General features: G+C 41.8%; 1 protein-coding gene across 8 annotated transcripts in view; it reads left to right on the top strand.

The window, feature by feature from the left end:
* The window catches only part of Adam22 (ADAM metallopeptidase domain 22), a 221,883-nt gene that overhangs the window by 27,674 nt on the left and 168,737 nt on the right, over window positions 1–25,472 (top strand). For all 8 annotated transcript variants that reach the window (XM_051152033.1, XM_051152030.1, XM_051152036.1 and 5 more), the window contains exon 3: window positions 10,127–10,203. In XM_051152033.1, the coding sequence (XP_051007990.1) occupies window positions 10,127–10,203 (77 nt within the window). The remainder of the gene's footprint in view (window positions 1–10,126; window positions 10,204–25,472) is intronic.

The raw sequence follows: 25,472 nt of genomic DNA, 5'->3' as shown, positions 1-25,472 counted from the left end.
ATATAGCAGAGCTTATAAGAACTATGGGTGTGATTGAGTTGGGCAGACAGAAAACAGAGTTGTATTTATCAGTCATCAGTACAGAAATATGAACAATATAACTTATATCTCATGCATGTTGTGTTGACATACTCTCCTAGCTAATGCTGTGCAGCACAATTCTTCTTATATCTTAGCTGCCCGGCTACACAAATGCTATCGTGAAAAATAGCAGTTTTGGTGAATCCGAGTTTAAGTTTCAGACCTCTGACAAAAGTTTACTTGAGACAATGGAATAATGAGTTGAGCAAAAGAGAGGCTTTTTTTATGATGTTAAAATAAAGCCAATACATCCAAGTGTTACTTGCTATTGGTAGTTTCTCTTTTAGTAAACTGAGGATACTCTATTTCCTGGAATCCCATCTGTGTTGGCAATCGAGTTACAAAGTATTCAGGAAACAAGAATAACTGAAGAGTCTGCTGCATACTTAAATCCTTCTTTTTAATAATGCTAATTACTTTTATAATTACGTTCCATAATACCATTTGGTTGGTAATCTTCCCAGACTATTACTAGTCATTGATTGTTTTCAGGTTGAAGTTACTTAAGAACCTTTACTTTGGTCAAAGTTCTTATTTTACCATGAATTTTTTAGTGTCAGTTTACTTTTCAAAAAGTTGCTAATAAGGCAGTCTTGAAAAATTAAATTGTAACCTCTGCCATATGTAGGTTGGCTCTGGTTTGCAGACTCTAGACAATGTCAAGAGGAAAAAACAGGCTGCCAAGGAGCTGAGTTTATAAGGAACGTGGTGTTATATTAACTTCGTATTTAAAGTTCCGATGGTTCTGTGAATAATAAGCAGGTCTCAATCTGGAGATCATATCAGGTTCCTCGGGTCCTACAATTCTATGATTCATTTTTGAAATTAGAAATTAAAATTAACCTTATATAATTATACTGATTTATTAAGATTTCTTGCCATCTGGATAGTTTGAAAATGCATTATTGCATTTTCCTTCTGTGTCTTTTGTTTCACAACTTCTATAAATTGTTAGCCATATTTTGTCATACCTATGTCATCTATTTATTGAAAAATGGATATCCATTTATATTTTTAACTGTAGTTCTCAGTTTCTAATCTTGTAATTGGATTGGTCTTAGAACATGTTTCATATGTCAGATGAGGTAATATTGACTTCCCTCATGAAAACACAATTCTAAAACAGAAGTCTAAAGCTTATTTTTCATGTTTGATTTTCTTTTTATAGCCTCTAAAAGATGCAGCTCAGAGCATGTCTCTCATGTCTCTAAAGATATTTCTGTCATAATTATCACCCACTAGGAATCATGCAAACCTGCCATACCTCCAAGCCACAGAGTGCCAACTAGATGTCTGGCCTGCCACCAAATGCTGCACTTGGAAATGACTTTTGCCCATTGGTGCCTCATTCTTCCTGCTTGTGAGATAAAACTATGCTATTATTTGAGTTCTAGGAGTCTTTTCAATACTACTCTGTAATACTGAAGTGTTCAACAGCTTTTAAAATAAGAAATGAAAATCTGGGTATAAAATTGTTCTTACATAATAATTTGAAGTGCATTATGATAATCTTTTTTGAACCAAATGTCCCTCAGATATAGTCATTGCTGCTTCCTTCTCCTCCTCCTTTTAGGTGGAGAGGGCATGCTGGGGACTGAGAACGGCACCTTGCTCAATGGAAGAATGCATTTACCCACTGAGCCATACCTAGGACTTCTGATATCCCTCACTTTTATTTTAATGTAAAATTATTAAGTTGGTAGCATACATTAGCTCCTTTCTCCTCCTCCCTCATGGGAAAGTACTGTATTGCACTAGTTTTCTCTTTTCAAACTCTTTGATTTCTTTCTGCTTTAGAAAGCAAGGCCTAAGGCTAAAGTTGAGGATGAGCCGGCCTCATATTAATACTGCTGAGTAACTAGCTGGGCTGCTAATGCTGTAGGACTCCACCGTAATTCTACTTAGTGTATTCCTTCTGCAGTGCAACCTAAAAAGTACCTGTTTCTTCTCTTTGGGTTGCTTATGTACCAGACATAGGATGTCAGCTTCTGAATGCTAGACCATCACAGGACGCGAAGATACCATGCTTGTGGTAGCTTACTGCAAGTTTGGTTTGTTGGTATTGTGGCTGGATACGGTTTGATTGTACTCTCAGAGGATCATGAGCTAGAAGTATGGTGCCAACCCTGGTAGTGCTGAAATGGTGGAACTTGTGACATGTAGGGCCTGGTGGGAGATAATTAGATTATAAGCAAAGTGTGGCCACGTTCATGTAGGCCTCCACTGATCCACCTGTCTCTGTGTCCTAGTCCCAAGTGTTGGGATTCAACACACATGCCATCATGCCCGACACACAAACATGGGGTTCTTATGAAGAGAGACCATCTTATACCTTTGGCCTCTTCTGCATATTGCTGGTTCCTTTCCGGCATCATTACCACATGTTGCAGCCAGGAGTCCTTCTGGAGAATGCAGTGTCCAGCCATTTGGACTTTTCAGCCATCAGAGTTGTGAAGTGTGTGTGTGTGTGTGTGTGTGTGTGTGTGTGTGTGTGTGTGTGTCTGTGTGTGTGTGTGTATTTCCCCACCCCCAGACAGGTTTTCTCTGTTTAGCTCTGGCTGTCCTGGACTCACTTTGTAGACCAGATTGGCCTCGACCTCACAGTGATCCATCCACCTGCCTCTGCCTCTCTGAGTGCTGAGATTAAAGGCATGCACTATCACACCCAGCTGTAAATCTACATTTTTTACTCATTACCCAGTGACATGTGTTTTGTTCTAGTAACACAAAACAGACTAATAGTTTCTGAAGGCCTGCATGTAGAATTTGATCCTTGTGTTCTCACAAGTGTCAGTCCTGCTGTTGTGGACACTTCAATTTTATCCCAGCTATGGAGGAAAATGACATGTAACACTGGTTCTGTGAACATATTGTAGCTGCTTTTCTAACTGTTCAAAAGCAGTACTAGGGACCCTGTATCAATCAATTCCTTATTATAGTAATAACATATTACTCAAAACATAGTGTCTTACAACAACAAAAACAAAATACAGTCTTATAGTTCTAGGGGATCTTATAAAGCTAACTGGAAAACATTGTCTATTCTGTGTTCCTTTGGGAGGCATTTCTTTTCAATCCATTTTTAAGTGTGCACAGAGGTCTGAAGATAACTTGATGGCTTCTTTTCCTGCCATGTGGGTCCCAGGGATTATACTCAGGTCAACAAGCTTAGCACAAGTACCTGGGAGGCCAGGTCCACTTTGGTATGCTCTGAAACCCAACAGCCCAGCCTTCTGTTGATAAAAAATGAATAAGGGATAGCATATTCTTCTATGACTGCTTCCTGTGGCATTGGGGCATCGATATGGGGGTGGGGTGGGCAAAAGGCTGGAATGTTGGCCAAGTGTAGGAAAAGCAGGCTGTGCTACTTGCTGTCCAGGATCTGTGAGACCATCTGCTGCTAGGTAAAGATGAAGCACTTGCGTTCTGGATGCAGCTCTGGCAGAAGCACCTGGCCCTAACTGGATCCTGGAACAGATATATGTTAGGGGCAGAAGATAAAGTGAAGGAGTTTGGGGACGTTTGAAACTAATTGGGTTAGAGGGAGTCCTAAAACCAGGGAGAGGAGAGTAGACCCCACACCCAGGGATGGGCAGGTAGGGAAACAGATGTTAATGTACAGAACTTATCTGGAGTCCATTTGACCTGTGGATTCAAGTGGCTTCTCTTACAAGAATCTTTTTAAGTTTCCAAATGAGACAAATTTTAGATATGTTAGCATCAGCTTTAGCGTTCATAACTTGCAGTTACCAACCTTAAAACACCTTCTTAGACCCTCAAACACTTTTTTAGATCCTCAGACCTCACATAAATTTTATACTCTTCTGAGAAGGTAGCTGAAGCTCCCCCCCCCCTTTTTTTTTTTTTGGCCATTAAACTGATCCTCAAACCCACCAGAGATCTGAGAAGGATAAATTACTGCAGGAAGTATACTCCAAATAGCCTATGTTTTAATTAATATGGCAGAGACTTACCCATTACCTAGATGGTATTCCCAGTAAGCTCCTGTGGTGTCAGTGTCTTTGTTGTGGCTACCAGGCCCAGCAAATCTGGGAGGCCTTTCTGTGGAGTAGGAACTTTGGAGAATGACCAACTTTATTGTGTCTAGGCAAAATGAGACAGTCAAGTCCCTGGCTGTCCTGTTTGCCCACAATTCATGTAGGGCCTTAGCAGCAGGTGAGGCATTGAGACAGTCTTGTCCAGTGGTTAGAGTACCATAATCCAGGTGGAGTCCTCTGTTGTGCCCATATCTTCTTGGTGGCCTTGGGGTCACCGGTAGAAGCTGGGGTCTCTGTCATAGTAAGCTTTTTCATTAAACATTTAAATGCCATAGTCTGCAGATTTTCTGACAAAGTCTATGCTTTGAGGACAATAGTCTATTAAGTAAAACTGAGCTAAACAAACTCTGTTTAGATAAAGCTTAATCTTGCAATTAACTATACCAATTCTCAGCATGACTTTACTACAAATATATTTCTGAACACATTGAAAGATTTGATCATTATAAGATGACTATTAACTTGCATTTGTTAATTATCCTTAATAGTTTGTAATAATTTTGTAGCTTTAGTAATATTAAAATTAAGTACCTTTTATGCATGGCTTAGTTTTTTTCAAGCAGCTAAACTAAGCAGGGAAGTTATATTTGGCTGTTAGCCAGGTACTGAATGCATCTGGTAATAAGATGCATTAATAAAATTGGTGGTGAAGCCATGACTCTCCCATAACAAAGATGGCTTCCAGTCATGTGACTGCCCTCAATCAAGATGGCGGTGAAGCCATGGCTTCACCCTCTTCATCCTAAAGTCAACATGACAACCATCTACATGTTGTCAGTTGTCACAGTGGGCTGATTTAAAATCTGTCACTGGTGCTGGTACTGCCACTGCCACTGCTGCTACAGCCCTCTGAGACCATGCATGGATGGAAGGGGTGGGATCGGGGCGCTAGGCAGGACCTACAGCTGTATGTGCAGAGAGCAGCCTCAGGATGTGGAGGAAGGGAAGAGACAAGAGCGCAGTTCCTCAAATTGTGGACAGATGCAGTTTGGAAAGAATTGAGGTTTAGACCCAGTGGCACGCATCTTAGCAGCCTTTGCTGGAATCCCAAGATTTTGGAAGTAGTATCCCAGTTTAGTACACTGGGATCTGACAGTTTGGGTAGGTGTTACCTATGATCAGATGGCTCCGAAAGAAAAGGCTCCTCCAGATCAAAGACTTCTTCAGGGCACAATGATTCTGGTGTGGCCATGGTTTGGCAGAGCAATTCCAAGGGGTTCTGTTCCCTGGAAGAGCCACCTGGTACCTCTTGGCATCAGCTGGGGGATGGGCCAGGTGGAGAGGGAAATAGGAGGACAGAAGCCATCCCCATGTGGCCCTGGGTCACCAGGTTGGGCACTCAACTCCTCCTGGGTTTCCAGATGGAGGAAAGTGATTGGTTAGAACAGGTGGAGAAAGAAAGGTAAAGGGAGTGGCCCCATGTGTCTGGCTTGGCCTGGCCTGCTCGGCTGGGTAGGGCTTAATTTTTTCCCTGCAGCTGATTGAAATGCTGGAATGAGTTAACTGCAAGAAGAATTTATTGTATTTAAATGCAGGTTTATTGGAAGTGGCTCTCAGCTGCCATGTAGGGGGAGGGAGAGAGAGAGAGAGACAGAGAGAGAGAGACAGAGAGAGAGAGAGAGAGAGAGGAGAGAGAGAGACAGAGAGAGAGAGAGAGAGAGAGAGAGAGAGAGAGAGAGAGAGAGAGAGAGAGAGAGAGAGAGAGAGAGAGAGAGAGAGAGTCCATGCACATAGAGGAGGTGGGAGGTTAGAAGGGGAGGAATGAGAGAGCAAGAGGTGGGGGGGGGGGCTCCAAAATGTCTGGATCATATAGTGAAGGAAAGCCCCTGCCCCTGGGCTGCAAAGTGCAGGGTAGATAGAGGTCAGGGTATGCCAGCCACACTCTGCACCAGGCAGGGACCAATGGATTCTAGGAGAACTTGGGAGGCCAGGTCCACATTGGTATAATCTGAAACTCAAAAGTACCCTAAACCACTGAGCTTTTTTGATGTCTCAACCTTTTGGAGGCTTTTAGGGACATTTGTTCCTTGTTTTTTTCTAGTTCCTGGAGGCTGCCCGTATTTCCTGGTCATCATACCAACCTCGTATTGCTCTGCTCTCTACTGTCTTTTCTCTCTTTTTTGTTTAATATGAGTTGTTCCTATTTATTTTTTTTTATTTTTAAAAATAATTTATTCATATGACATCCCAATTGCTATCTCCTCACTTGTACCTTCTCATTTTCCCCTTCCCACTTTTGCCCTATTCCTCTCCCCTAGACCTCTGACAGAAGGGGACCTCCTCCCCGACCATATGACCACAACCTATAGGTCTCATCTGGATAGCCTACTTCCCCTTCCTCTGAGTGCCACCAGGCTTCCCCACCAAGGGGAAGTGATCAAATAGGGGGCACCAGAGTTTATGTTAGAGGGAATCCCCACTTTCCCCACAACCGTGGAAAATGAGCTGTCTATTGGCCAGATCTGAATAGGGGGTCTAGATTTACTGCACACATTATCCTTGCTTGGGACAGCAGTTTGTTCAGGTTCCCCTGGGTCCAGATCCACCAGCCTTGATGGTCTTCTTGTGGGGCTCCTGGACCCTTTGGGTCTTCCTATCTCCCCATCCTTCCATACCACTCTCACCTGGAGTCCAATAGCAAGTCCCAGCATCTGTCCCGATCCCTAGCTGAGTGAAGACTCTCAGAGGGCATCTGTGTTGGGCTAATATTCATTTATAAGTAAATACATACCATGTGTGTCTTTCTGCATCTGGGTTATCTCATTCAGGATGTTCATTTCTTCATTTCTAGTTCCATCTATTTACCTGCGAATTTAAAGATTTCCTTGTTTTTAATAGCTGAGTAGTATTCCATTCTGTAACTGTACCACAGTTTCTTTATCCATTCTTCAACTGAAGGACATCTAGGTTGTTTCTAGATTCTGGCTATTACGAATAAGGCTGCTATAAACGTAATTGAGCAAATGTCCTTGTGTGATGGGATATCTTTCAGGTATATGCCAAGGAGTGGAATAGTTGGGTCTTGAAGTAGCACTATTCGCAATTTTCTGAGAAAGTGCCAGATTGATTTCCAAAGTGGTTGTACAAATCTGCACTCCCAGCAGCAATGGAGGAGTGTTCCTGTCTCCACATCCTCGCCAGCATGTGCTGTCACTTGAATTTTTGATCTTAGCCATTCTCATGGATGTAAGATGGAATCTCAGAGTCATTTTGATTTGCATTTCTCTGATGACTAAGGACATTGAACATTTCTTTAAGTATTTCTCAGCTATTTGCTATTCCTCTGTTGAGAATTCTCTCTTTAGCTCTGAACCCCAATTCTTAATTGGGTTATTTGTTTTAGTGGTGTTTAATATCTTGAGTTGTTTATATATTTTGGATATTAGCTCTTTGTCAGATATAGGATTGGTGAAGATCTTTCCCCAGTCTCGGTCCCATTATTAATTGTTGATCTTAGAGCTTGGTGCTCTGTTCAGGAAGTTGTCTCCTGTGCCAATGAGTTCAAAGCTCTTTCCCACTCTTTCTTCTAACAAATTTAGTGTGTATGGTTTTATGTTGAGATCTTTGATGTACTTGGACTGAGCTAACTTCCTGATGTAGCCTGTTCACCAAAGATTTACCATGTAAATATTTCTAATTCAGAGGTGACTGTGGGGGGAAAAGCTATTATAGTCACACAACGGTCTGGGAAGAGTGGTGGGGGAAAGGTTCATTTTAATTGAGATACCAGTTCTATTAAGTGGGGCTTTCCTTATGCTGTTACCAAAACACCATCTTAGTGCTTTAGGCAACCCAGAGAGCTTTTAGGCAGAAAATAAATTGTCTATCGACATGCCATCCAGAGAGGGCTGGCCTAACGGGAAGACTGCGTCTAGTAAGCAGACAATTTGTAGTTGTATCATTGTTCACTTGTGCATCCAGGTGATTAATCTCAGCTTCCCAGGGAGCCACTCGGGAAGCACTGAGTGAGTTCCTGACACTGGTCAGCACCTTGGCTCTGATATCATCCTGACTTGCACTTAGGAGAGCGATGGAAGACTGGAAACGGAGTGTTGTGGAGTCAATTTTGCTCCCTGAAAACTCACATACTGGAGCTATTGCCTCCAGTGTCATAGTACACAAAGACACAAAGACAGGGCTTTAAAAGAGGAGATTCAGGTTAAATGAGGCTATTAGGCTAGGAGTCCCTAATCCTTGAGGACTCCTTTCCTCAGATGAAGGAGAAGTGACTCCGAGAATGCAGACGCAGGGGCTGTGCAAGGACCTGGTGAGGCCACAAAGAGGCCTTAGGAGAAACTGAACTTGCTAGCCTTTGTCCATGGACATCCGACCTCCAGATTCGTAAATAAGGAAATCTCTGTTGTCTAAGTTAGTCGGGTCTGTGGTCTCCTATTAAGAACTCTTTGGCAGTTTCTAGGGGGCATGGGTACTGACCTGGGTCCTGAAATTCAGATAAGGTTGTTTTCAGGAAACAGGGATCTGGTGCAGAAAAGCTCTCAGTAGAAGTAGTGGGTCAGAGATGTTGTTCTTTTGAATTGCAGAGTACACGAAAGAAGTCAGTGTGGATAAGGTGTAGCGAGGTGCTTGTGAGGGTAGGAGCAGTGTGCTTAGGCTGGGCAGGGAGGCAGTCATGGAGCATCTCGAAATGTAGGGATGGGATGGGCACCTTTGGTATAGCAGCAAATGGGCAGCAAGGATCTTTGACAGAACAAGGAGTTGTAAGGTGTGACTCCGAGGACTATGGTAAAAGAAAGGAAGCCAGGGCTTGGTGGTAGTTGGAGTTAGTTGAGAAGAGCGAGAGGGGTTAGGTCTGACTGACCGATGAGGCTGGCGGTGTCTGAGCGCCTTGTCTTCCACATTAGAGGAGGATTCTCCAGCCCACGTTCTTTCAGATACTGTTCAATAGAATCATCTCCCTGCCCTGGAAAGGTTTATGACAGCTCGTTAGACCCTCTCTTTTCACCCAGTCCTGCATGCACTTGAACATGAAGTCCAGGGCTGCTTGCAGCTCCTCACTGCCCTTTCCCATGCGTTGGTTCTCACAGAGCAGCACCGTCAGCCGCATTTACTGCGGGAGGCTGAGGTGGGTTTGGCTCTATGATGTAACCTTCATTGTTTTTCCTTATAGTAGCAATTAGACATATTTATTTTAGGAAATTAAGCACTCGGTTTTAGAAAATTTAGAATCCAAGAGCACGCAAACATATAAACAGAACAATAACAACAATAAAAATCTGGGAGCCCATAGCCTACGGCTTAGAGGTAACCACTGTTGGTATTGAAGAGTGAAATGGAATAGGCTGTTTTTTAAATTTTCTTTTCAGTTATTCTCATGATCACTCAATATGCAGATATTAACATGATCAGAATCTAGAGCTCCTGGTGATTGGCAGAGTTCATAGGATGGCAGAGTGAACAGTGATTATTTTTGTCTTAGAAACATTTGGGAGATGGCATTCTCAGTACATACAAAGGTTTAAATTTTCTCTTAGAAAGATGTGGCAGCTTTGGTGAAATTAGATTTCACAAGCTAGAACTGTAATGCTATTTTGAAAGTATGCACTAGAAGTTTGATGAAGAAGGAGTTTTCTAATTTAGTTTAAATGTCTTCCTTGTAAATAGATAATATTTGCTGTCTTATTTTACTCTTGAATGAAGCACAGTTTGCTATTTGAAGATATAAAGCTGAGCTTTAAAAGAGCTGCTCATAAATTAGAGAATAAGTTTAATGAAGTAAAGTTGGCTATGCAGCAAAGTAGCCAAGTAGAGCCCTTGTCCCCTGGATTGGATGGTAATTAACTTTGGATTGGTGAATGCTTGGCTTCCAAGAAGGTACAAAGTTTTGCTTTAATACCCTGTCTCTTATCCTCCTTATTGAATTGCTTTCTTGCTGTGATACTATGAGCCTTTCAGGATGATTATAAGAAATGCTGACATCTGACCACCAAGCTGACTAGTAAATGCACTTTGCCTTTTTGATATTGCAGCTGACTCACGTGGACAAGGCAAGCTTCCAGGTGGATGCCTTTGGAGCATCCTTCATTCTTGACGTCCGGCTGAACCAGTAAGTGTGTGCTGAGCTGTCTTCACGTCAATTTTGCCACCTAGTGACTTCAGAGTGTTAATAGGAAATAAATGTACATTAGAAATTGAACAACTTTAAACAGATAACTTTTACAGTTATATAACGGAAGGCAAGAATTCTTCCACCGTTTTGTATTATAAGAATATATATGACCCTAGCATCCTATGAATGATAGATTATGAAAATATACTTAAGGCAGTAAAAGTCTCTTCTCTCTGTGTGTGTGCTTGTATTTGTTCATGTATACATAAGTTCATTTTGTGCAGGTGGGTGCAGGGGTCAGAGGACAACTAGTAGAAGTTGGTTCTTACCATGTGGGTCCCAGCCCTTGAAATCAGATCCTCAGGCTTGGTAGTACACACCTTTGCCTGCTGAACTTCTGAGTTATCTTACCAGCCCTCTCCTTTCTCTCTCTCTGTATATGTAAAGATTGGGGGATGTTATTGTAGATATCCTGTTTAGGGTTGAACACTCAGTCCTATATTCTTGGCACTTTGAGTAGTTATGTATCTCTCAATTGACTGCTGACCACTGAAAAGAAGCTTCTGTGACTAAAGTTAACAGCAGCCAGGGTCCATGGGTATAAACATATAAACACAAATATTTAGAAAGCACTTTAACAGCATGATGATTTAAGAAAATAACAGTAGAGGGTTCGATACAGGACCACTTGACTCCTAACCATGGGCTTTTGGCTGGGATTACAATACCAGAAAAGACATTTCACTTAATGGAGCAGGACTGAAATACAGTCAGAAAGTTATTACATACCCCATAACAATTGTGCCACTATTATACCTTAGGGCACATCTCGTCTGACAGGTTGGTTTTGCAACATGCAGAGTCCAGTACTGGGTAAGATCATTGATGTTTTTTCTGCCCTAGCAGCCTGTGTAGCACCTTACAGCATTTTGAAAGCTGGCTTTCAGGGAGGAAACTTCTTGAGCATGTTTTGATTGGTTTCTCTGTGTGACAGCTAAAGTGTTTTCATCAGTAGGGTCTCTCTGCCAGTGAGTCCTCATACGTAATGAAGGTGAGAGCACAGTTAAGGGAACAGGAAGGGCAATGACAATAGTCTGTGCTGCTTTTCACACCACTGGGGTCTCTCTCATCAGTAAGTTGTAGGGAGGCATCCTGTGCCTTGCACTGCAGTTCTTAGTAAATAATCCATGCAGTCTGCAAGCCAAAGTCTGTTAAATGCAGGGTATTCCATTTTAACTCTTTTTTTTTTTTAAGTTGTGGTTGGAAATGAGCTTACTAATTAATAGGTTTCCATAGGTTTTTCATATAGCCTTAGTTTTGCTTAACCCACTCCACACTGCTTTTCTCCTTGTCCCTTGCCCTCATCTGCATGGAACGCATTAACTCTCAGGATTATCCACCCACACATCGTTTTTAATTCCCCATGTGCTCTGCGGTCCTTCCAGTTATTATCTTCTAGCTGGGTTGTGAGATTTATGGACTTCTATGTTTTTTTTTTTTAATACACCGTTCTGGGTTAGCCCCACCTCCACTCCTGGTTTTCTCCATACTTCCACTCCCTCTCTTTCTTTCCTGAGTATCCAACTTCCCTATGGCAGTTTTACCTATAATATATGATCTCCCATCTTGTAAGCATCCTCCCAAAGGCCTCTATCTAGTTTTCTGACCTCCACTTGTGTTCCAAGTTGAACACACAGAGGAGAAGATTCAAAGGCAGGATCTGAATATGAGAGAAAACAGCATTTATCTTTCTGGGCCTGAGTTTCCTTATTTGGTATACTTTTCCCCCACAGTTTCATCTATCTTGCACATTTTATGATTTTATGTTTCTTCACGGTCTATTAATATTTTACTGTGTATATGTGTTCTTATCCATTCATCTCTTGGTGGATTTACAGGGTGATTTCTTTCTCTAGCTATTGCAAATAGCTTAACAGTAGATACGAATGTGCAGGTGTCTGTGTAGCAGGGTATAAAGTGTGTTAGTAGCTATTTTTATATGCTATAGAAATCACAATAATGTGATATAGCTTTTTAAAATACAATTTTTCAATTTCACAGTTACTCTGTGTCTCACTGTTGAGGCTCTATTGGTTTAGGAAGTAGGAAAGTGGAAATTCAATATGTATTTTAAAAGCTTCGGGGTCATCTCTCATGAAGCAATTCAAGAGCTGTGGAAAAAGCAAAAAATTTACTTTTACTACAGGAAAACGTGTAGCTGGCTATCAGTTGCAGAATAGATCCAATACTAGTTATTTTTAGATTGAAATTGAAGGAAAAGAATCATTATGTAACAGTCCTTCAAAATATTCAGTAAACTTGCATAATCTGGTATTATACAAGAGTTCATCCAGCCTTTCAGTTGAAGTTCGGCAAAAGGAAAGATACAGAAAGGCTAAATGCAAGAAACACACCCAGTCCCTGTTTGTCAGAGTTATGTGTGGGAAGTGGCTTCCTTCATGGGTCATGGCTAGGAAATTTCACTCTTTAGGACAGATACATTAATAACACCAAACATATGGCCTGCTCTGCTACCGTTGGTCCCGAGGCTAAACTGGACCTTCCAGAGGTCAGCAAAGGGTACAGCATTTTACTGTGAAACATTCTTTAGAAAGAAGAGGGCTCAATAAAGAAGACATCTAACTGTATTATCTGATCAATTCAGGCCAAGTCTTTTCCTGTAAATTACTCTGCTGTTATTTAATGAGGGAATAATTAAACGCCTTGGAGCACCTCAGGAAGAGTGGGAAAGATTTCTTTTCAGCTCCCTGAGTGTTTTATGACAGGTCACCTGTCAAAACCACCCCTCTATCAACAAACCACACAGAGGCAAATGCCACAATTAGAATGACAGCTCCACTAGGATGGGAGCCATGCGAGGTCATTAGAAAGAACTCGTTTTCTGAAGTCCTTGTTCTTGAAAGGGATTCTCCTTTGCAGCTGCCAGATCTCGGAGGATCCAACTCCAGGATTTAGAGTGTTTTTTCTTTCTTTATTTATTATGGATCATTTCCCTCTTATTTCAATACAATCAAAATGTGTTTTCTCTTACTCTGTGATCCTTATTCCAACCTTTCTGTTCCCTGTTCCACAATGGGGGACAGCACATAAGACTCAGGAGGTGAGCCGACCATGCTGAGGTGTCTTGGAGACCGGTGCAGGTGGGGGGGAGGGGGAGGCAGGAGCAAGGGCAGGAACAGAGCACTCAGATTCTGGTCAACTGGGCAAGTTCAGTCTTGCCTAATTTAGGGGAATCGCCTCTTGCCTTCTTTCCTCCAGGACCATGAGTTTCTAGGAAAAAAATAAGAGTCCTGGTAGATAAAAGACAGAAAATGAATTCGGTTGGGACAAAACACTAGCTCTGGAAGTCCTCATTTATCTCTTTATAAAGTGGTTGATACAGATGATAAAGATAAGTCATGAGGATTAGAGTATCATTAAGTGGTGATCCTATATGATAAAAAACAGCAGGCATTTCAGTTATTAGTAAACCTGTAAATGAATATTTTGCTCTTCCAACTAATTCATTACATGACTGTTCATTCATATGTACATTGTATAGAAGACAAATCAGTATTGAATAATTTAAGATTCTTATTTTCATTTTATATATATACGTAAACATGTATGCTCATACGTATGTACATAGACCTACAAGTAAATATATAGACATGCATATGTGCATGCAGATAGACATACACACATAATCCCCTAGGTAGTGCTGAGAATTCTTTTGGAACTGAAGCCTTTGGAGACCATGAAGAAATAAGAAACATATTCTTGAGTAAATCTGCCTTCTGGTCAGAAAGACAATAAACTTGGCAAATAAGATAATATAGGAGAGTGGTCTTTTGTTAGTGGAGTGCCTGGGGTAGGGATGAAGGCGATGGTTAACAGTTACTGTCAGGACATGCCATCTGTAAGAAGGGCGATGTTTAAATGTGAGGAGCCCCCAAGCAGAAGGAGCAGTAGTAAAAACGAAGGCAACAGTTAGCTTAGCAGGTCTGGGAGAAGGAAGGGTAGCTTAAGACCAGGAAACAGGGTTAGCCAAGAGTGTTATTAATGACATTATGAAAGGAAAAAGAAGCCAAAATTCCTGGGGCCTCTTAGACAGCAGAAAGACATTGCTAAGAGTGGATGGTTGAGTCCTTGCACTTTGTTGTATTATTGACTGCTTTCCTCATTGTTTTGTGGTGGTTCAGATTCAGTTTTTCTATATTTAAAAAATTTTTAAAGTGATGTCCTTAACACTTACTAACTACAGGGTGTGCTGGTTAGGTGTTGCCCAAAGGACACAAACTAGAGATACCTGTGTAGAGGAAATCGTGTCTATGAGATTGGCCTGCGGGAGTCTCTGTAGGACTTTTTCGTGACTAATGATCAGTGTGGGAGGGTTCAGTCAACTGTGAGCAGTGCCACTCTTGGACGTGTGGTCTTGAGTGGTACAAGAAAGCAAGCTGAGCAAACCTCAGAGAGAAGCAAGTAAACAGTATTTCTCCAAGGTAGCTCTGCTTCGGTTCCTGCGCTGACTTCTCCCTCAGTGTTGGATTGTGACGTGGAAGTGGGTTTTGGTCAGCGTCTCATCATTGCAGCAGAAATCAAACTGACACATGAGACTTGATATCAACAAACTATTTATTGGCCCTTTATAAGCAGGTGACCCAGGAAAAAAAATTCCCAAAGTTGGATTAAAATCAAGTAAAAAAAAACAAAAACAAAAACAAAAAGCAAAAACCCCAACCCTAATACACCAATAAAACACTAACATATACTTATAAAGTATTTAAGCCCTAAAAAAGATCCCAGAGCACTCGGGAGGCAGAGGCAGGCGGATCACTGTGAGTTTGAGGCCAGCTTGGTCTACAAAGTGAGTCCAGGACAGCCAAGGCTAACACAGAGAAACCCTGTCTCAAAAAACCAAGAACAAAACAAAACAAAACATCCCAGAGAGCAGGAATTAGTAAAGCATGCCTGTAACCTCAGCACTTGAAGAGCAGAGACAGGAAGACCAGGAGTGCAAAGCCAGGCTGGACTGAACAGTGAGATCAAGGAAAGACCTTGATTAAAAAAAAAATCATTTCCCTGAAATGCTCAGGGTAAATGTAAAGTTTATGTATACATATAAATATATATGTGTATACATATATATTACTTTAAATATTTGTGCCCAAATAATTTAAGTAACTATAAATATGTCTCCATTTAATTTTAAATTGCCTTATTTGGTGAGATAGCAGACTTTTGTGGACATATGTGTAGTGGGCACTGTTAAGCAGAATGTGATTATTTACTTACCAGGGCTAGTTATCACAACACCACTTGCAGTCATAGAGGTGCCTTTATAGAAGTGTAATGATTATCTTAAGGTGTATTTTGCTGCTCACAAAATTTACTCATTTCCAATGTACTATTCAATTATTTATTTTTAAAGTATCATTACTGAGTGACACAGCAATCACTGTTGATCAAACTTTGTGTTTGTCTTGTTTTTGGGACAGGTCTGTATTGTTTTTAAAAATGATCTGTATTACCTGTAGACCCGGCTAGTGATCAATTAAGACACAGACACTTGTTACATCTTAAAATAGCCTTAGTTAACCTGGGGCAGGGCAGATATCAATCCTCTAAATTGCCTCCCTTAGTGGGGCAGGCATGGGATCCCTGTCTCAATCCTGTGCATCTGCTTCCAATAACTTCTATCCAGCTGCCTCCCATCTATAATCACATATACTTGTTCATGGTCTTCATCTGGGCCAGATTCTCCATCCACGCCAGACATGTGCTTCTCCGGCTAACCCATGGCAGCCTTCCTCTCTTCACTTCAGGTCTCTTTTCTTTCTCGTCCTGGCAGTCCTTTCTTCTTCTTCCCAGAATTCCTCTCTCTAAGCCCCACCTATCTCCTGCCCTGCCCAGGTGGGACAGCTTTTTATTAAGCAAAAGGTTGGTCAGAGACAGCAAGCAGTAATTAGCATCAAAATACAGCAGATCATCCCCCAACAGGTCTGTTCAAGAACTTGCTCTGTAGGCCTGGATGCCTCTACCTTGTGATCCTCCTGCCCAAACCTCCTGAGCTGAGTGCAGGGATCGCAGGTGTCTCTCTATGCCCAGCTACTGCAGACCAGTTGTAAAAACATCCACATTTCTCCATTAAGATCCCATTCCCCTCTTAGAGTTAATTTGTTCCTGTCTCTAGTTTCTAGGTGGTAACTAATTTACTTTGTCTTATATATTGATTCCCCCTATATATGGCATGTGTTCTCTGCCTGATTTCCTTCCGTTGGCAGGTTTATGGAGTTGTTTAGTTTTGCATGTGTCTATGTGGGGTTTGTGTGGCGTGCCCCCCCCCTATATATATATGGTATGTCTGTGTGTAATTCATCCTTTTTATTCCTGAGTTACACTATTATATTTTCTTATTCACTTGATTGTCTCCCATTTTTTTAAAAAATCCGTTAAGAATCATACTACTTTGGAATTTTCATGCACAACTTTAGAGTTTTCTCCAAAGTAGCTATCCAAAAGGGAAATTGTTGATTCATATAGTACCTTTCTTGTCTAATTGCGAGACAAATGCCTAACTGTTTTCCTTAGTAGACTTTTGAGATTTTAGTTGTGGTATGACAGGTGTTTCTTTCTGTGAATGCTATGTCTAGTATAAACAGTTACTAAGCTTTAGGTTTTTGGTATTATGCCCGTTGCAAGTCTGGAAAGAGTTCTATATTTTTTAACAGCTATGATTTTATTATGTTCCCTTGATTTATAATGAAACTTTTCCTTGGAAATATATATTGATCTTTTGAAACTTTTATAGGATAAGAGTCTCCTATTGATAGAATACCCTAATTTATATGGACTTCACATATTTTAGCCTTAGCAGAAGCATATTATTTCTCCTCCTCCTCCTCCTCCTCCTTCTTTCTTCTTCTTTGCTTGTTTTCTCCCTTTTGTTTTTCAAAAAGGGTTTTGGTAAGCATCCCAGCTGGCCTCCAACTTCCCCCAGAACCTCCCACAGAAGCAAACCCAGGTTTGAACCACCCAGGTTCTGCAGCCCTGGAGGATATGGGAAGGCAGTGCTTGGAGAGATAGCCATCGAGGGCCATCGGAGCTTGGATAAAGCTTACCTTCAAAGAATGAATGTACTGGTGGGTTGTACTGTTCTCTTGAGATCGTCTACAGACCTGCGGAAATGAGCACCCCTGCGTACTAAGCATGCACCCCTTCACGTCTGATCCAGGAAGAGCCCTGTGTATCAACAGTGAGTCATCTGTCAGGGGGACCTGGGATTCTTAGGGAACTCTAATCATTGGCAGTGTATGTTCTTACTCTCCAAATCCAGTGAGGCTTGTGGTTTCTTGTTTTGGTGCTTCCTTCTTTTCATAGCTTTTGTTATAAATAGATGAACACACAGAGTAGAAATATTAAATGTCACATCGCCCAAGGACAGACTTGGGCATGCTGTGAAGTTCAGCCTCCAGATGCACGACTGTGGACACAACCCAGCCACGAATTTCAGTACATGAGTCACCAAGTCTCAGGCCATCTAGCCCCCCTCATTTAGCCCCTTTCTTCATTGTGACCTTTATGTGCACTGTGTCCTGCTTCTGTAACTGGATAGACATGATGGTTTCCCCCCTGGGTTTGTGAGGCGCCAGTAAGCCCAACCCAAAGACAGAAGGATGAAACCAGGTTAATCACCTACCACCTGTAAGGAGAATCGCGGTTATTTCACAAGCGGTGCCCTTTGGGAACAAAAAAAACCAAGGTTTTATTCAGGAGCAATCATATATGTATTACACACACACACACACACACACACACACACACACACACACACACTCACTCACATACACACACACAACTTTGGGAGCAGGCACATTTTTGAACAAGCTTAACTTAAGCTGAACATTACTGAATTTGCTGAGTTTAAGGCCTTGATTCAAATAACAAAAGATGCCAGGCACATTCCTTGGCATAATTAGCTCCAAGCCATAGAGCAAGCATAAGGAGACATTAAATGGCAGACAGGAGCACTTCTGTGCATTTTCAGTTGTGTCAAGGACAGCCAACAAGGCATTTTCAGCTTCTTTTCCCCCCAAAAATGTGTTAGTCACAGCCAAAAATGTGGGGGCACTCCCTGAGGGGCCTGCCTCACTTAGCTGCTAGCACTCTAGGCCATGCCATACCATCTTCCAGATGAGTCAAGGCTGTTGTTTGTTTTTCTCTGGTAAGCTAGTCCGTGCTGATGCCTTGTCTGGTTCTAGCCCCCTTCCTTGTCCACTTAGATGACTTTTTAGAAATTTCTTGCCTCTAGGGAAACTCAAAAGATTTATTCTGAAAGTCAGTATATCAGGATAGGTAGGAGAACACGGTAGGATTTTTGTGATGGTTTTTCAACTTTACTGTAAGTGTGTGTGTGTGTGTGTGTGTGTGTGTGTGTGTGTGTGTGTGTGTACTGAAAGGATGATTTGATGAAACCGTAAACTCATATCATCAAACTTCCCTGAGAGATTCCAGACGCCCAAGCAAGAGAGAGCAAAAGTAAATTATTACAATAACTAAGGACATAATTGATAATGTGTAGTGTTGCTAATCATTAAAGTTTCTTGTACTTTCTATGATAAAGAACATGCTAGATACCCTACCCCCTTCTGCATGAAATTTTGTAGTTTGTAGTAGTTGACGCCGATTGTGCAGTTGTCAAGTGGTTGATATCCTCCTCAGTCAATGTCCCTGCTTGGAGAGCGGGTCTCCTCACTGTCCCTGGAGTTAGCCATTCCCCCATTATCTACTCCCTGTCTCCGGACATAATTTTCATGAGGAAGCACATCGCTTTCTGTTCTTTTATCTTTTAAAATGTATTCATGCATGTGTATGGGTGTTTTGCCCACGTGTATGTCTGTGCACTGTGTGCCTGTCTAGTGCCTGTGAAGGCCCGAAGAGGGCATCAGATTTCCTGGACCTGTAGTTATACATGCTTGTCAGTCACTATGTGGGCTCTGAGAACAGAACCTGGGTCTCCTGCCAGAGCAGCAAGTGATCTTAACTGCTGAGCCATTTCTCAAGTCTGGAATGTTACTTTTTTTTTTTTTTGGCTTTGGTGCAGCCTTGATTCTTTCACAGAAGCCCACAGTTTATATATCAGAAAATAAAGCTTAGTAAAGTCACAGAAAGTTCCAGTTTTACTCAACTTTATACCTTGTATTAAAGTACAAATCATTCCAATTTCCTGCAGCTTATCAAATAAATCAACATTTTTAATGGCAGCTGGTGAAATGGCTTTGAAACAGCCCTTCTAGCAATTTTTTAAGAGGTATTTTAGTTAACTGGTAACACATGCTGATGGGTAGGAACATCAGAGGATTTGAAGGAAAACAGATGTTAATCTAGCCTTCACTCTGTAAAAACAATCTTGGGAGTCCCTAGGATGGATGGGCTAGCAGCTCCCTCTTTTTGGCTGATGTTGATTACTACTGGGCAATGTCTCTGATTTCCATAGATCAGAAGCTTTCTGAAAAACAGTAACATTTGCCTTTCGTGACAAGTTATTCCAGGTAAGCAAAGTCAGTTGTCATTGTGTCTTCCTTTTTAGCAGTTTTTGTTCAATGGTTTCAACATGGCTGCATATTACAATACTTGAGGCTTTTTTTTTCCCCTGTTGATTTTCAAGGGCGTATTGTATTTTAATGCCTGAGCTGTGTGACCCATCACTTAGTTCACCATATGCATACAGACACACAAGCAGAGCTTGGTTTCTTTACCTCTTCTCCTTGGTTAGAGACTTGATCTAGCTCTTGGGTTTTACATACTTCTTTGGTCTTAGACCTGATCATCCAGCGTCTTCACTCAGGCCCTGGCTGCCTCCAGCTTTTGGATGCATTCCAAAAGCATCAGAATGTACTTGTGGTTTTTGTTGTTGTTGTTGCTGCTTCGGGTTTGTTTGTAGACGCACTTCCCCTCACCTTGAGATTAGCCTGCAATCAATGCTGTAATAAATCTTAAGTGAATAGTATTTCCTCAGAAGCCTGCTGCAGGATTTGCACCTTCCTCGTTAGTTTACTTTCTGGGGCATTCTAACACAGGTGGCACTCTTCAACTCACCTGTGTCTCTGTGCCCACCTTTCCAGAGAGCCTGGGAAGATACAGTTGCAGGGCTGTAGGTGATCAGCCGATCCTTGACCAGCTTCTGTGTCTTTCTGTGGAAGTTGGCGTTGATGGTACCACTGGTCTCTGTGGACTCCAGCCAGACCTTCTTTTTGCAACCATAGAGAAGGCTAGAGAGAATCCTTTTCTGAAGCCTGAGCATACCCATGGCCATAGCTATAAGAGTGAAAGGGAGATAAGCAAGCTGCTTGTTTTGGTTTTTTTTGTTTTTTTAGTTTCTCTGTGTAGCCTTGGCTGTCCTGGACTCACTTGGTAGAAGATGCTTCTGCCTCCCTGAGTGTTTGGATTACAAGTGTGTGTCACTGTGCTTGGCTTTTTAATTTTAATTTTAATTTTTTTATGGCAGGCGTCACTCAGGCTTGCTTTAAACTCCCTACACAACCAAGGATGACCTTGCACTTCTGATCTTCCTTCATTCACCTCCTGCATGTCAGGACTGTATATGTTTCTACGTTTGTTGTAGGTGGTGCTGAGGGATTGAACATGGAGCTTTGTGCATGCTAGGCAACATCTGTCAACTGACCTACATCCCTAAGCCACTTGGTGAGTTTTAATGACTACCAATACTTAGACTCAGTTCTGGGTGACCGAGTGTAGTCTGATGATTCCTGGACTGCTACTAGCGTCTCGAACTTCAGAAGTTATAGAAGTATACCCTTTTAGAGCACTTAGAAAGATACACTTAGGGTCCATATTCAGACGAACAAAATCAGAATCGTTAATGGACAGGATGAAGGAGCCTACTTTCAAAGCTTTCTGGGTTTTACATTCAAGTTTGAGGATGCCTTATCTAATGATTCTTTTCCTCACTCTAGCACTTTCTTTGTAATGGATCCAGATGTTAGAGTTCGTTCAGTGGATCAGACAAATAATTGACTATTTGGGAAAGACAATAGACCAAAACGCAGAGAAAATGAAAGTAACTTTTAATGGGACACAAGTTGACATCCTGTTGGGATGGGAGACAAAACTAGAGTTGAAAGTCCTCTTGGGTGCTCAGGGTAGGCATTTAAAAAAAAAAAAAAAAAAAAAGAATTCTTGCTCTTAGCCATTCTGATGGGTGTAAGATCTAATCTCAGTCATTTTGATTTGCATTTCTCTAGTGACTAAGGACATTGAGCATTTCTTTAAGTATTTCTCAGCCATTCACTATTCTTCCATTGAGAATTCTCTGATTAGCTCTGTACCCCATTTTTTAATTGGATTATTTGGTTTGGTGGTGTTTATTTTCTTGAGTTCTTTATATATTTTGGATATTAGCCCTTTGTCAGATATAGGGTTGGTAAAGACCTTTTCCCAGTCTGTAGGCTGTCGTTCTGTTGACAGTGTCCTTTGCTTTACAGAAAGAAGCTTTTCAGTTCCATGGTGTCCCATTTATTAATTGTTGATCTTAGAGCCTGAGCTGTTGGTGTTCTGTTTAGAACTCCTGTGCCAATGAATTCAAGGCTCTTCTCCACTTTTTCTTCTAACAGATTTAGTGTGTCTTGTTTTATGTTGAGGTCTTTAATCCATTTGGACTCTAGTTTTGGGCAGGGGGATAAATATGGATCTATTTGTATTTTCTATATTTAGACATCCAGTTAGACCAGCACCATTTGTGGAAGATGCTATTTTTTTTTTTTTTTTCATTGTATGGTTTTGGCTTCTTTGTCAAAATTCAAGTGTCCATAGGTGTGTGGGTTTATTTCTGTGTCTCTGACTTGATACCATTGATCAACCAGCCTATTTCTATGCCGGTACCATGCCATTTTTATTACTGTTGTTCTATAGTACAGCTTTAGATCAAGGATGGAGATTCCTCCAGAAGATCTTTTATTGTATAGGATTGTTTCAGCTATTCTGGGTTTTTTGTTTTTCCATGTGAAGTTGAAAATTGATCTTTCTAGGTCTGTGAAGAATTGTGCAGGTATTTTGATAATGATTGCATTGCTTTTGATAAGATGACCATTTTTACTATGTTGATCTTCCTGATGAGGATGGTATGGAAGAATGGGGGGATGGAAGGACCCAGAGTGTTTAGGAGACCATCAAGGCCGGCGGATCTGGACCCAATGGGACCTGCACAAATCAAGGACAATGCATGCAGTAAATCTTGACCCCCTGTTCAGATCTAGCTCATTCCCCATGGTTGTGGGGAGAGCGGACACTGCCTCGGACATGAACTCCAGTGTGCCTGATTTGATCACTGCCCTTTGGTGGGGAGGCCCAGCAGCACATAGAAGAAGGGGAAGCAGGTTATCCATATGAGACCTAATAGTCATATGGTGGGGGAGGAGGTCTCCTTCTGCTAGGAGTCTAGGGGAGAGAAAGAGGGAGGAAGAGGGAGGGAGGGTGGGAACTGGAAGATACAAGCTAGGAGATAACATTTGGGATGTAATCTGAATAAATTATAATAAATTAAAAAATTTTTAAAGATTTCTCTAAAATTTTTTTTCTTAAAGAAAATTATTCTTTGAGAATTTTAAACAGTGCATTTTAATCATATTATTTGCTATCCTCCAGCTCTTCCCAGACACTACTCCATACCTACCGAAAGTCATGTTCTTTCTCTCTCTTTAAAAAAGAATGAAAAAGCTGGTAGGACATGGGCCCACTCCCCTCCTTTGTTTGGGATTTTCTTCTGATTGGAGCTTGTGCAGGAGGCCTGCATCCTGTCACAGTCTCTCAATCTAGAAAATGCAGATTCCTTAAAACCACTCACCACCTCTGGCTTTTACAATCTTTCTGTCCTTGGGGTAGGCTTTTACAAGAGCCTGGCCTCCTCAGGTCTTCCTCCAGATGGCTGTCACTGTCCCCAAGCTGGCCTTTTCCTAGCTTCCACTTTTCCCATGAGAAAAGAATCACCCCTGAGCCCCCTGTTCTCCCCTCCCCCATGCCCCCTTCGCCCCAGGCCTGTAACTGTCCTACAGCTTGCTGTTGTTCCACTCACCTGCATGCCGCCCCTCTCTGCCCTTAGGTCCCAGGTCTACTAGGAACTTTAGCGCTCAAGGTTCAGTAATTGAAATTGTTTTTACTCATATTCTAGTGAAGATAATATCATCTGGATTATTCATGCTGAACATTTTGTTTGCGTTTTGTTTTTTATAATATGTGTAAGCCATCAGGATTAGAGTTGAAGACAGTCCCTACTGGGCCTTCTGTGACAGTCTCTTATGGCCTGAGGAGTCACACTCACGAGCTGGAAAATTGTGCATTAGCTGCTCAGTTGCTCACCACTGGGCTATTTGGCAATAGTAGGGCCATGGCCAGAGTAGCAGCTTATTTGAGGTTTTAGATCTAACAATAGGTACCAATTTCCAGAAATCTATAAAGTAGCATTGGAGGAATGGCAGCATGACAGGAGCCCTGGGTGGTAGGTTCCGCAAGCTGACAAATCCAAGGTCAAGATAGATGCCAACTATGCAGATGGCAGCCTTGCTATGTTGTTAGTGGTGGCACCGGCAGAAGGAACAATAACATCTTATATCAGTTCTAATGAGGACACTAGTTTCTTTCTGTTTTCATGACCTAGTCATGATTCAGACGCCCTGTCCCATCCTACTCTTAAATTGGAAGTTAGATATTCAGTGTGTGAAACTGGGTAAAAAGACGTTTAACTCAGAATAAAATATTACTGGTTTATTCAGACTTGTGTGACATGATTATTGCATTTTGTATTATTTTTTTCTTGTCTGCCAAATGAAGATATTTGACTACGTTGTACATCTAGGCAACAGAAGCAATGTGGTCGTAGTGGTTAGCAGTGCACAATGTGTAGCTAGACTATGTGCCTTTAAAATCCACAGCACTGCCTAGTGGTGGCGGCACACGCCTTTAGTCCCAGCACTCACAGGCAGAGGTGGATCTCTGTGAGTTTGAGTGTGGTGTATAACGTGAGTTCCAGGACAGCCAGGGCCACACAAAGAGGAAACCCTGTCTTGAAAATAAATAAATAAATAAATAAAACCACACCCCCAAAATACACACACACACACACACACACACACACACACACACACACACACACACACATCCATAGCATTACTAGCAGTGTGAGCTCAGCCAGTCCATTAACTGCCCAGTGTGTAGATCTCTCTACCTATAGGATAAGCTTGTCAAGAATACCTGTCTCACGTGTAGAGAGTGAGAGACCTTGGAACATGTATCACTAAATGGGAGGTCTCCATCAAAGCTCTCCCCTCAGGGTTCAGAGATCTATGCTGAGGATAAGGCAGAAGGATTGTCAGAGCCAGAGAGCATGGAGGACACCAAGGCAACAGTGCCTTCTAGAAACAACAGGGCTGATGCATGTATGGACCCCCAGAGACTGTGGCAGTATGCACTGGGCCTGTGCAGGCACAAGCTAGATGAGATCCCAGCACCAAGAGGGGAACTGGGTGTGTGCCTCTGCCTAACACAGAAGCTGTCTTTAGTGGACAATCGCTCACAAAGGAGAAATTAGTTTTCTCCAGTGGAGTCTCACTGGGTAAACAAACTCACTGGCCCCAACATGAAACTATCTCCGTTATCCTTTAGGAGATGTTTTGTCTCATGACGCTTTGGGTACTTTTCCCTTTACTTATCTTTTGCTTATCATTGGTCTCCATTTTGTGTTTTTCTCAGATGTGTGTATGTGTGTGTGTGTGAGTGTGTGTCAGTCTGTTTGTCTACATGTGCATGTTTCTTGTGCAGTGCCTTTTTCCTGTTTGTTTTATTTTATTCTGGCTTGTTTGAAAGAGAGGGGAAGGTGAGAGAGAGGGAGGGTGTGGGGGAAGGAGTGAAGGGGGGACATGGAGTTGGCTGGGTGGGGAGGAGGGAAGGTTCTGGGATGAGGGAAGGGAAACTGTGTTCAGAATATATGTATGAAAAGAATTTTATTTAAAAGAAAAAGAATACTTGTTGCCTAGGATACTTCCTGTAGCTGTGGAAGCTCAGAGATGTGCCTGTATGTAGGAACAGTCATTAACTATTTAATAATAGTTAATTAACAGGAGCACTTTCCTTTAAAGGATGGCTCTGAGCTCAGCTCTCATGAAGGGACTGGCTAACCTGAAAAATTTGGGAAGCAAAAGAGAATGATGCACTAAGATTGCTCTTGGAGTTTTGCTTGTTTGTTTTTGAAAAGG

The sequence above is a fragment of the Acomys russatus genome, chromosome 10 (assembly GCF_903995435.1).
Source record: "Acomys russatus chromosome 10, mAcoRus1.1, whole genome shotgun sequence".
Classification (NCBI taxonomy): Eukaryota; Metazoa; Chordata; class Mammalia; order Rodentia; family Muridae; genus Acomys; species Acomys russatus.
This window is presented reverse-complemented; position numbering and strand designations above follow the sequence as displayed.